The sequence below is a fragment of the Temnothorax nylanderi genome, unplaced genomic scaffold (assembly GCF_030848795.1).
Source record: "Temnothorax nylanderi isolate EJ_2023f unplaced genomic scaffold, tnyl_v1.0 TNYL_tig0046_pilon, whole genome shotgun sequence".
In the NCBI taxonomy this organism is placed as follows: Eukaryota; Metazoa; Arthropoda; class Insecta; order Hymenoptera; family Formicidae; genus Temnothorax; species Temnothorax nylanderi.
In genome coordinates, this window is record NW_027249108.1 from 1301535 (window position 1) to 1314245 (window position 12711).

General features: G+C 48.2%; 1 protein-coding gene across 9 annotated transcripts; it reads left to right on the top strand.

Annotated features, from left to right (window-relative positions):
* Positions 1–797: 797 nt before the first annotated feature.
* LOC139772111 (probable G-protein coupled receptor CG31760) lies at positions 798–12622 on the top strand. 9 transcript variants are annotated; one of them, XM_071705498.1, is made up of 20 exons: positions 882–1018; positions 1342–1607; positions 1696–1826; positions 3314–3477; positions 3770–3931; positions 4034–4238; positions 4570–4804; positions 6214–6348; positions 6477–6645; positions 6735–6882; positions 6955–7087; positions 7159–7312; positions 7408–7517; positions 7775–7989; positions 8091–8229; positions 8315–8420; positions 8611–8754; positions 9001–9183; positions 9599–9823; positions 9902–12622. In XM_071705498.1, the coding sequence occupies exons 5-19, from the start codon at positions 3791–3793 to the stop codon at positions 9800–9802; spliced, it is 2421 nt and encodes an 806-aa protein (XP_071561599.1). In that variant the 5' UTR covers positions 882–1018; positions 1342–1607; positions 1696–1826; positions 3314–3477; positions 3770–3790; the 3' UTR covers positions 9803–9823; positions 9902–12622. The 9 variants fall into 9 exon arrangements, with proteins under 9 accessions (XP_071561604.1, XP_071561599.1, XP_071561602.1 ...); XM_071705501.1 differs by having other exon boundaries at positions 895–1607; positions 9602–9823; XM_071705502.1 differs by having other exon boundaries at positions 895–1607; positions 6256–6348.
* Positions 12623–12711: the final 89 nt, after the last annotated feature.

Here is a 12711-nt window from a genome sequence, read left to right on the forward strand (position 1 = left end):
ACGAACAATTCGTCTTGCCTGAAAGCAAACTTGGTCCACGTGTTTTTCAATTGTCTGCAAAATTGCGACCGTTTTTCAATCTTAAATCTAAAATCCCACGGGTTTAAATCTAAGAGACCGCAAAATCTCTTCTTTTTATGCTCACCACGACGATCCTGTTACTCAAATCAGATCACCCCGCGGTCGAGCACGCCTGGGGGGTACGAGCGACGATCGATGATCGCTGTGTCCGCTGATCGTCTTTCGGCGTCTGCATCGCGACGCGATTCGAATTTCGTCCCTCGCCCGCAGAGAGAAGAGAAAGACGGAGGGAGAGAGAGAGAGTTGCGCCCGCGCTGAAGCTACATCCTATTTCCGATACGACAAGGGGGATGACATGCGCGAGGCGCGTCTACAGTTTCGTACGACGAGTACGCGCCAGACGAGCGGAGGAAAGCCGCGGGCCGCGGGACGATCGAATTGGGTTTCCCCGTCGGAGATCGGCGAAGGGACGCACCGATCAGCGCGTTGAATGATCTCCTCTCTGGCCGACCTCGTCAGTCGTCACCCCCCCCCCCTCTCCCCCTCCACCGACTCTCCTCCCTCGAAAACCCCCCGGTTCATCTCGGTGTCATCTCCTCTCTCGCGCGCCGTGCCGCGAACGTATCGGGGCGAGGGCGACGTTTGATTTCGCGCGAAGGGCGCACGCCCCGACGACGGGGGTGACCCCCGACCCCGGCCCCGGCTCCGGGTCCCGGCGATACAGCTGAGTCCGTGAGTCCTCGTTGTGTCACGAGCGAGTCCAGTCACTCCGGACTACCCTCGACTTGGGGAAAAACTTTATACGTGGACCCGCGCGTACCCCCCGTGCCCCCCCACCCCGTGTCCCCCTGTGTCAACGTGTGCGCGCTACCGGGCATGCCGCGCCGCAACAAATCCCCGCGTGCCTTTCCTCCCGGCTAATTGGCAATCGTCCCTCCGGATCTCCCGCTTCGCGCGCGTCCACTACGCGGGAAGCGAGGTGCGTTAAATGCCGAGGGTAAGTGGGACGATTATTCGCCGTTCGCCGGACACGATTCGTGTCCCAAGTCCCAACATCCTCGCGACCACCCTGTGCCTTCTCGACTCTGCCGCGACGATTTTTTTGCATTCTTCCGGCGCGTTTCGCGACGTCCGTGTTATATAACAGATTGCCCTCGCGAGAGGGGCAGGGGGACACGTTTTTGAAAAAAACAGAGATCTCTCTCGACTCTCGACACGCCGCGTAGAAATTTTTCGCGCGCGCGACACACTTTGCGCACGTTGATTTCGCTTGTTTTCTTCTCTACATCGCGACACGCTTGATTTTTCGGTATTTCGCAGTCGAGAATTCGGCGAAGTGGAGACGAGACTCGTGATTCCTCCGGTTTCTCGGTGGTTCGTCATGTGATCCGCCTTTTGCGGAAATACGATATGACGGAGTCGGTAAAAACAATAAACAAACTGGTGTGTATTTTGAACTTTAAAATAACACATATATATACGTACACACACGCATATACATAAATAGCGAGAACTGTCGATATTCAGATTTATCGATTTTTCGAAAAAAAAAATTAAGTGCGTCACTCGCAGTCACGTCGTAATAGGTAGCTGTCCGCAATAAATTACAAATGAGCACGTACGCGTGCGGTGTGTGTGTGCGCGGGCGGATACATTATATTATTAATATTTCAGTGATCGGTGGAGTGTCATGGTTCCGGTGAATGGAGATGTCCACCGTTCACGAGTAGCCTCGACTCGCTGCGTGCGGATACGCTTCCGTGCAATCTCTACGCGTAAGTTTCACCGCTTTACGTGCGTCGAAGGTAATAGGCCCGTCTACGTAATTCGTGCCAGAATTTAGGATGGAAGGAGGATTTTAGGAGGATTCCCCTCCCCCCCCCCTCCATTCGTGATTTTACATGCCGTGTAGTACGAAAAACACGTGAAGAATCGAAATGCAATACATACGTAAAATATATAGTATTAAAATACATATACATATATATTCCAATTATAAATAAGAATCTATCCTGAAATTTGACGCGAATTACAGATTATTCAAGGTGGATTTACGACCTTATCCTACAATCGCAAATAAACGAAGAACTAGAATAAATTCTCACAAAACGAAGGGGGTAGGCGTGAATAAGCGTAAATTACGAACTCTAGATTGCAGACTAAACTCCCGTTTCGATGCTCGGTTTAGTTTGGCGTATCGCGTGAAATAAAGTTAGGTGGAGAGAGACGGAGAGAGAGATCGGGAGATAGCACGAGAGAGATACGACGCGAGAGGAAAGCGAGGCTCGAAGAGAGGGGTGAGGACGCGCGGGTTCTGGGGGTAGCTGTGCCATGCCAGTGGCTGCATCGATCGTTTTCTACTGACGCTACAGCGCCCGTCTCCTACGGATGGACAATGCGACCTCGTCGCGCCAGAAAAATACTGTAAATCGCGATAACGAACGCGTTTATATCGCGGAGAATCGACTGGACGTCGGCAACCGTCCGTCGCCATCCAAACGACGCGGCCGAAATGGCACGATTGACGCGTCGCGCGTATCGATCGCGAACCGATCAGCGACTTACACGAGCGAGACTCTCGCTCTCGTTCCCCCCGCGCGTCCCTTTTTAATCGATCGCACGTTTTGTTTTGTACGTAGCGAGTACTTTTTCTTTTTAACGCGCTAACGAACTTTCTCTCTTTCCTCTTTCTCTATCTCTTTCGGTCTCGCGATCGATCTCGAACGTTTCCCGCAAGGAGAAACGATTGCCTTCTTGCTTTCTTCTCGTCCGGAGGGTACGATCGCGCGACGCGCGACGCGCAACCGAGATGGCCAGGCGGGCGCGAGCGAGGCCGAGGGTTGAAGGGGTTGTCGTCTGTCGAGATTTGTTCAAGGTTGAGCGAGCCTCACGTATCGTTTGTCAAAGGCCGGGTAAGTCGCTGGAAAATGGACTCTCCTATACTCTCCTATGCCGACCGTTCTATTTTGCGACACGCCGAGGAAAACGAGACGAAATCGAGCGATCGGGCCGCGCCGATAGCGATAGCCGATGCCAGTAATATTCCCGACGCTGTCCGAGAGGCGTGCGTTCTACCTACTCGGTTTTAAAATAGCAAAATACTCCAGCGCGAACGGTCGAGAGGAGGAGACGGAGGCGGAGAAGGTCTCCGTTCTAACGAACGGCTAATTAGCCTGGCTAATTAATCCATCAATTTGTGATCGATCGCCGTTCGATCGCGCGGCCGGCGGCGCACGGCCAGTGCGATGGAGCGTGCCGTCTACCGTTTTGCGTTATCTGTTTCTCGACGTAGGCGCGACGGTGTTTCCCCACGACGGTGTTTCTCCGACGGGAAGTCGAGAGAACTGAAGGGTCACAGGTGGAAACATGCCCGGACGATCGCCGGCAAGGGCGTACGAGCGGCCCACTACGAGCGAGGGTCGCGGGCTCGCCGCCACTTGAATGTCACCGCCGGAGGTGAGAGATAGCTCTGCGGTGAAGTAAGATATTTTGGTGATACGAGGCATTTGGCGAGAGAGCGAGAGTGAGAGAACCTCGTAACGATCCCTCCCAGCCATCGAGTTTCAGAGTTAAACCAAAGTTACCGCAAGCTGCCCGCGATATTTCGCACCTACGGCTAATTTATTTATCGATGAGACGGAGGAGATCGTTAACTCGAGATATCACCAAATTACCTTACCTTATCCCCCTCGATAAATATATTATTCTCGAGTAAATCAACATCTCGGAGCTTTCGTTTCGTTACAAGAACAAATGACCAGGGCGCGGGATGGGCGAGTCCTGGCTCTCGGTCCTACTCGCTGCCACGCTGACAACGATGACGATGATGGCGGTGACGACGAAGGCCGACTCATCCTCGACGTCGTCTCTGTCGACGACCGCTCGTGACGACATCGTCGACTCCAAACGGGTTTGTTTTTCTTCATCGACGCTTATCCCGACCCGACTATCGATGAGGATCTCCACGCGATTCCTGACCTTTCTAACGCGCCGTTCTCCGATTCTTCCGAAGGCGGCCATCGAGGAAGCCCTGGACGTGATAGAGGCGGCATCGACGGGCTCCTTGGGCGAGGTTTGCGTCAGCACGGCGGGATTTAAATCCCTTCCGGCTGGCGTCGTCCTGGACCCGAGGCGTTACGACACGGCGCGTCAGAAGGCCGACATGACCGCTATGGTGCTTCGGAATCTCGGGGCTGCTGAGGCGATCCGACGTGACGGTGAGTCGGGGCCATGATGGTCAGGGAATACTAATCTCGGATCATCGTATAAAAGAGAGCGTTCTTCCCGTGGAACGCGACGTACAATTGAACATTTGACGCGCGCGTTGTTTAGCGAAATAAAAAACGGATATTCAAGCGTGACAAATGATCCGGAATTAGTGACCCCAATCTACTTCCCTTCCTCTACCTGCCGCTTATTGGCGGCACCTGTTGCGCGCGGCTAGCAATGCGCCGCGCGCCGAAGGTGTTCGTTGAACACGGCGGTCGTGGAACCGGCCGAGAAGATGTTCGCTAAAAAAAAAAAAAAAAAATCGGAAATGCGCCGCAGCTCTTTTAGACGCCCTGACCAAGTCCCTGCTCGTGTCGGTGAACGACGCGGTGGAGGCGAGGGTGATCGCGCTCAACGCGTCCACCGGCACGGTGATCACCGCGGTGTGGCTGAAACGCAGCCCCGGGAGCGTCGGCGAGCCCTCCGAGGTCGAGAGCCACGCGGTCCAGCCCGGATCGCAGCCGGATCCCAGCCTGCCGTGGTTCGAGAACGCAGGCGGCAGCGCCGAATTAAGGTTCGCGCCTCGTCGCACCCTCTCGCGCAACTGTGTATCTGCAAAAGCCAAACTTTCTGAAATCTTTCATCTTCCATTATTCAGCGTCAATAATATACTGTACGGCCCGTTACGGACGATACAATTGTTGGAGAGATGAATCCTACACGAAGAAATAGAACTGAATTCTTTTTTATTTTTACCTTCGATTTTCTCGAAGCCTCTCGCGTAAAGAAGACTTTCTTTTTTATATATACTTTTTTTATAGAGTTTTCTTCTCAATTGTATCTTCGATAGCGGACCACCCTATATTTCTTCCTAAAAATATTAGCACGCACGCACGCACACGCACCTTTTCAGCACTGTCTTGCACCCTGTCACGCACCCTGTTCATGCTTAAAATGTTGTCTTTCTCTTCTATCGGTGAAGTATAGAATCGAAAGATACGGGTCTGTCCACAAAAAGATTTTATTTAGATTTTATTCAGAAGAAACAAGACTTACATGTCATATTTTATGTGCTTTGAATTAAAATTAAAACGTTTAAATCATAAATCATTTATATTATTTTAGACATAATATATCTTGAAGATTTATTGCGATTCCAATATAATTATTATCAATTATATTGATAGCCTTGTTCATAATTTCCCTGTTCAAAAATATTATATTACAAAATTAATATTTTTATTCCAAGCATATTCATTAAATTAATTCATAGATAATCAATAGATACGACATGCTTTAGTAAAGAACCACCAGAAACTACTCGAAATCATACTGTAATGTAAATTGATTACCTGTCTTTGATTAGCAATTCTAACTTATTTACATTTGAGTAAAAAACCACAAAAAACTGCTCGAAATCATACTGTAATATATTGATTAACTGCCTTTGATTGGACAATTCTAACTTATTTACATTTGATAAATATTAATCTTTCGTTTTTAAAACGTAATCATGAATATTTAACGAAAAAGTCTTACAATAGCTATTTTATCCTTGAGTTTATATGCGTTACTCCAGAGTCCAGAACTCAAATGTTTAAAATGTAAATCTATACAAAAAATGTATAAATATTAACGGTAGACAGACCCATATACGTCGAAAACAATTCGCTAGAAGAGAATCGCGCTGATCTTGTATAGGGGCGCTCCACGATCATTAATCATCCCTCATCATCCCGTACTAGCGTCAAGTCATAGAAACTCGATAGTTACTCGCGGACGATTGTGAATTCGCGATTTTGCAAGACTTTGAGAAACCTTGTGTCGCCGTGTTTCAATCAACGGCCATTAGAGCGATACCGGGGGATGACCGTGAAGTGCCGGGGCGTTTACGGACTTTCGTTGCACGAAAGAAAACGTGTGTTCACCAGAAGAAATGTCGAAGTTTCTATGGCGGCTTGTGGCGTTTGCGTGTGATCCCAGGTCACCGAAATTCATGCAGTCACCGCCGATTGAATCCTACAGGGGTTGGTGGACCATCCCGTACTTCTCCTGCAAAACTCGCCGCTGGCTCATTTCGTATAGCGTCAACGTGAAGCCGCCGGATGTCCGACCCGGGTTGGTATATACAGCTCTCGCTTTGTGGAAAAAAGAACTTGTCTAATTTAACGCTCGTTCGTAAATGAACTACTTCTGACGAACTCGATCGTTTCTTTTTTTTTTTTTTTGGTCTTCTTTCCTTGAAGGGTGCGGGAGTTTATCAGTATGGATATCGATATAAGCGGGCTGGAGGTGAACCAGTGCGAGGCCCCGGCGCAAAGCCGTAACAAAGCAAACGACGGACTCGAGGCACCCTCGAGCAATCAGATAGCCTTTTTTAGGGGCACCCACAAGTGTCACGCCGATACCACGCAAGTAAATGTCGTAAACGTGACCTCCGCGGCCTATTATTCTTCTCGCGAATCGGGAAATGATAAAAAGTAAGAACTCTCTTTTTGGTTTAGTGCGTGTATCAGGGGCCCGGCAGCCGAGTGAATGAAAATGGGGTGGGCGCTGGCTGGGCGAAAGGCGCGTACGTGTGTAAGTGTCGGCAAGGCTTTTACAGCGTCAGCCATCATCGGTCGGGTGATTTCGACGGAATTCTCGTGGAAGGTCAGACTCAGACTTATCGTTATATTTGTCGGTTGTCTCGTGCATCTAATCCTCCGCTCATATTTATTACAGCCGCGTGGAAGGAAATGAGGGAGAACAAGAGTGACTCCTACGAGAGGGCATTTCTATGTCTGCGCTGCGCCCCGGGATGCGCCAGGTGCAAGGGCCCCGAGCCTTGCTTGGCGACGTACAACTGGCCGTTTAGGTACTCTCGAACTGTCCGTATTTTTTAATTCTGTCGCTCGACGTTATCTTAATCGTGTGTTACTCTTTAAGAATCTCGCTGTTAGCTGTTTCAATTTTCTGCGCGTTGGGTACCATCATCCTGGTGGCGTACATGTATCAGCACCGTAAACTAAAGGTATTCAAGGTCGCTTCCCCGATATTCCTGTCTATCACGCTTCTGGGCTGCGCCTTGATGTATCTCGAGGTAAGTGGAGAAACGCTCTATCCCCTTTTCTTTTCTCTTAAAAGTTTCCCGTTTTGTGCTAGTTTATACTAATCAGGAACTCTCGTTCGCTGTAGATGGCCGCTATATTCCCGGTCCTCGATATGTATTCGTGTATCGCCACAAAGTGGACGAGGCACATGGGATTCTGCGTCTCGTATACGGCGTTGCTGATGAAAACCTGGCGGTAAGCAGCTGCGATAAGTGCTATCGCGCATCGTTGAAATTACGGGCGGGTGAAGAATAAAAGTTTTTCGTGAAATAAAGCGATTCTCGATTTCGAAGTCTAATCACTGGCTTTTTTCGAAGAGAAATTAATGATAGGATACTGCGCCTCAGTAAATTTGTTGCGACTGGCCCGCTTGCATCTTCAGCGCTTCAGTTTTATAACTCGGTCCCCCTCCGCAGTGGCGGAGAAATCCGAATAAATGTGTTTGTCCGCAGGGTTTCGCTTACATACCGGGTGAAAAGCGCCCACAAAGTTAAGCTGACGGACAAACAGCTGCTACAATGGATGGTGCCCATCCTGCTGGTGATGCTGATCTATCTCGGCACGTGGACCGTCAGCTCGCCGCCTTACGCTGAGGTAATCACGGATAATCACGAATTGAAGTTCTACCAGTGTTCTTACAACTGGTGGGATCACAGCCTGGCTATCGGTAAGTATAATACGGAAACGATTCCACGATCTTTCTCAGATCGGTATAATAGAAATAGAGTAACGCGAGTGGAGTGATCGATAAACGAATTTTGCTTTAAGGTGAAATTCTCTTTCTCGCCTGGGGCATAAAGGTATGTTACAACGTGCGAAACGCGGAGAGTCTGTTTAACGAGGCCCGTTTGATAAGTTACGCCATTTACAATATAGCCGCGGTGAATATAACCATGATAGCCATTCAGTACGTAGTCAACGCAAATATATTATTACATATGAAACCCATCTTGCGACAATACATTATATATCATCGAATAAATTGTCCGTAGCCTCTTCATATTTCCTCGTGCCGGGCCGGATATCAAATACCTGTTAGGCTTCCTGCGGACTCAGCTCTCGACGTCCGTTACGGTCTTCCTCGTATTCGGCCCTAAAGTAAGACAATTACGGATGATCTCATAATCATTATGGACACTGAAAAGATCCAGTTTTTTAATATTAAAACAGCCCCGTGGAAAACAGTCTTGCTCTGAGAAATCGGATCGGTCTTTTCAATATCCATTCTTTTTATGCTTTTATTCTCTCTGATTGTAATTGCTGATTTATTTCCAATCGGTGTGTTCAGGTAATCAGAGTATTGCGAGGCCAGGGGGATCAGTGGGACAGTCGGGCGAGAGCACGCGGCGTCACCGCGAGCTTCTCTCTGAACGGAATTGGTTTAGTGCCGGAGGAGACGACGGATTTATTTCAGGAAAACGAAGAGCTTAAGGTACGCTCTTGTTCCCCTTTGTACATCTTTATGGGCGGTAATCATATAGTCAGATCTTATATTAAGATTGTCTCGAGTTTATCTTCAGACGTTGTACGACTCGTTTTACTGGCCACGGAGTATTTAAAGATGAACTTAAGACGATCTTATATATAATCTGAGTTATGAATGCCGGTCTGTGTTGACGACGTGAATTCGAATTCGAAATTTCAACTTTTTGCCCCCCGTCATGAATTCTTGTATCAGGAGGAGATTCAGAAGTTGGCCGCGCGAATCGAATTCATGAAGATAGTGCACATGGAGATGCACAACCGACACATCAAGCCGAAGATGGGCGGTTACTTCAGCACGCACGGTCACGGTCACGGGCATCCATCCGCCAGCCAGAGTCCCATCGCCAAGAGCTCGACGGCCAGCTTTATTCTCAAAGTATGTACCTAAATCGTTTCACTCCCTTCGCCATTCGATCAACTTTTAGGACATACGGAATTTCTGGACCCGGCGACGCGAGCGAAATAAATTACCGTCGTTCTTCCTGAGGAATTTGATATTTTACCGTTTACATTAATTTACTCATGTCACGTTTTAAAGATTGCCGAGATAAATCTCTATCTTCTGCGAAAAGAGTCGTGGATAAAAATTATCTCGCGAAATTCCTCATTCCTCTTTTTTCCCCTCGTCGAATCTTTTAGACGTGTGTTGTATAAACGCGGACAGGAAATGGAATCGCGGATATGGCAAAGTTCACGCGAAAACTTCCGCACCAGTCCGTTTTCTCGTATCCGTATTCGTACGAGTCCGCTAAGAGAGCGTCTTGGGAAATAAATTGGAGTAATTTATTGAGCAGACGGCCGTGGAGCGAGGTGCAACGGCAGCCGCGGCCGCGGCCGTCGAGGACTCGACCTTTCCGTCCGGAAGTCTGCACAGAGCGCGAAGGTCGGAGATGCTGAGGGAGAGGAAGGCGGAGAGGGAGAGGGAGCGCGAAAAGGAGCGGAACAAGGATAAAGAACAGAAGGAGAGGCCGCGATCGAGTGGCGAGAAGGTTTGACTAGTGGTCAATAGCGAGGAGGTAAAGAACCTTGACCCACTTATCCTATCGCGCTAATCGGCACGAATCGGTCTAAATTAATCTTTCTCTTGTCGACAGGTATGGTTGTGACGAAGACAGTGTCCCGACGAAAGTAAGAACACGCGAAGAAGTCGGAGAAAGAGGAGGAAGAAGAAACTGGAGATATTCAGGTTGTATCCTTTAAAGGACAGGAGACTGCCCGTATTCGTATGAAACGCCATATAATCAAAAACTCATCGCGATCACTGTCTTCGCGCCGTTGTGATAGCGATATCTTCGTAATCAATTCCTAGGTGTACGATATATCTCTTAATTGAAATCAAAATCTTTGATGAATCTGAGACGCGCGGACAAGCGAAAGGCGACGGCGACGGCGAGTATTTCGTGTCTCCGTTTATTTTTGTAACAGCGGCTGTCAAGAGCGGGCAATTCTATTACTCGTATAAATCGATATCTCTCGTTTCTTCTGATATAATATACAAAAAGCGCTCTCTCTCTCGAATGACACACCGTTGGCGCGACGGCGAACTGTACAGGAAATTGTATTTAAAGAATATAGGGAAGTTTCATCGAAAGATTCGAACGGAACGATCGAAATAAAACCGCGATACCAAAGCTGTCACAAATGCACAAAGGACGCGCGAGGCGAGTTCCGCGAGTCGTCGTCGTCGTCGTCGTCTTCAACGGTACCCTTCGCTTTCCGCAAGCGCGCGCGCGCGCGCGCGGCGTCGTCGTCATTGTTGCGAGCATCCGATAGAATTGTAAGAAACGCGTGACTCTGAGTTATCTCCTTGTCAAAATCGTTTTGAATACGGGGCGCGATAAGCGCGCCGACTTTTGCCGAGCAGCGTCAAAGCCGTAGGCATTTCGATATTAAGGACAGCGAAGGGCGCGAAGATGCCTTTCTTAAATGTTACATTAAGTCGTCGTATTCCCGGATTTCAAATAGCACCGTTTCCGGCGGCTTTATCACGCCGGGGTGACACATCGTCCTCCTCATCGTCCCGTCGACGAATATCTAAATACACAATTTGAATGTGAATGTTTAATTTAAGCGAGTAATATAATACGAGTATAACAGGCGCGTATTTTCCCCGACTTGAACTCTCGACAAGTTTAACGCGTTAAGTATATGCCATTGAATACGAAATGCAGAATCATTTCCGTTTGCACGTTTAAGTTTATGACCTCATTTGCGAATCGTACATTCGAGGTGAGACGCAAACTCTCCCTCGCGGCTCTCATTTGTATACCGCCTTATCCGATTTGTATTACATTTTGCTCGTTTCCGAACGTAGAATCACATTCCGAGTTGCGAACAACCGAGCGATAATTATTCGTAACAGATTGTATAAATGTTACATGTGACAATAAAGTTACACAACGGGCTGTAAAAAAAAGAAGAAGACGAAGAAGAAGAAGAGATATCAACTTTGCTGACGATCGTAGATTCGCGTTTGGGGAAAAAAGACGATAAGGAGAAAAAAAAAGAACGAAAAAAGCCTGAAAAGAGAGTAGAGACATAAAATCGCGCGATAAAGCGATTGACAGTCGATGAAATCTTTGCCTTGTTAGTTTACACTTTTTTAAGGGTGCTTACGTTTTCACGTGATAGAACGCTGTTATCGTAGATCGCGTATACAGTCGTGCGTTGACAACGACCGACAGAAATATTGCTGTTCGTGTCTAAGATATTTATCGTAACGTAATAATTGTTGAATAATGTGGGGGTAGGGGAGGCGCAGAAATATATGGGTGATAGATATATGTGTATGCGTTGCCAGTACAACGTAGATAATATTCGATGATGAAGGTCGAATGTAGTAAACTCTGCGCGAGATTCACGTCTACGGATCGGGTTGCATTTTATTTTCCTACGGATATCGCGCGATAGAGCGTCCGCTTGAAAATAGAAATCGGTTTTGGCCCGCCCGAATTCGTTCCCTTACGCACAATCGATGTTTTTGTTCAACGACACTTTTCCAATAGTTTTTAAGTGCATTATCGAAGCGTCCAAAGAAGACGCTCGCCGTGAACATGATTTTTAATGAGGAAATTTTTCACACTTCTCGCACAAGTTTATCTAGTTTCGATGTAGGGACGAAGATGTCGATTCGCCGAGAAGAGAATTGTCAATTGAAGAGTTTAGAGAGCGCGGTGAATCAATTTTGGGGATCCCCACAAAGTCGAATCTGTCGCGCGGAGAAGCCTAGCTTTAGACTCGCGACGGCATTGTACATCCGTTTTAGGAGGATTGAACGGTGGCCGGCACAATAAGATTCCCATTCTCGTTTCCGATTAAGTACAAATCAAAAACGCGAGATAAAGGCCCTCGTTGCGTCAGAGCACTCTGCGCTCGATGTAAACTCGTAAGATGCGCCAAAAAGCTTTGTGACGCGCGCGATAGCTCGCGACAATAGTATCGTAAGAGACGAAACGCTTTCGGTGTTGCGTGTTATACGTGTGAAAAATCCGCGGGTGCGCGGAGTCGCGCCGAGATCGGCAAGCGAGTTGCGAGTTCGATCCACGTAGATCCTGTTTTAGTAATAAACTCCGGCGTTATTTTTTCGATACGAGGGGAAGGAGGCGAGATTTCCGCGTGCCGAGTGCCGAGCACGTGCGCGCGCGAGAAAGGACGAGGAAGGAGAGAGGAGGATCTAACGCGCGGATCCCGTTCCATTTGATCTCATTCCTGTCCCGCCGAACAAATCAAACAGTTATATATGTAGAACCGGACACATATTTGTAAAGGTATACTGTATGTCTCTCAATGAATACAATGATATTGGGGACTAACAAGAGAGGTGCTTCCTTCCCTGGTACTCCCATTCTCATCTTCGGAGCGAGTCCGGGGCGCGATATAGGATTCACCAGCTTGGACAAGAAGG

Coding starts and splice junctions, on each gene's coding strand:
- LOC139772111 (XM_071705503.1), top strand. CDS start 3,791: ATGGGCGAGTCCTGGCTCTCGGTCCTACTCGCTGCCACGCTGACAACG. Junction 3,932..4,033: donor ACATCGTCGACTCCAAACGG/GTTTGTTTTTCT, acceptor ATTCTTCCGAAG/GCGGCCATCGAGGAAGCCCT. Junction 8,230..8,314: donor ATAACCATGATAGCCATTCA/GTACGTAGTCAA, acceptor AATTGTCCGTAG/CCTCTTCATATTTCCTCGTG.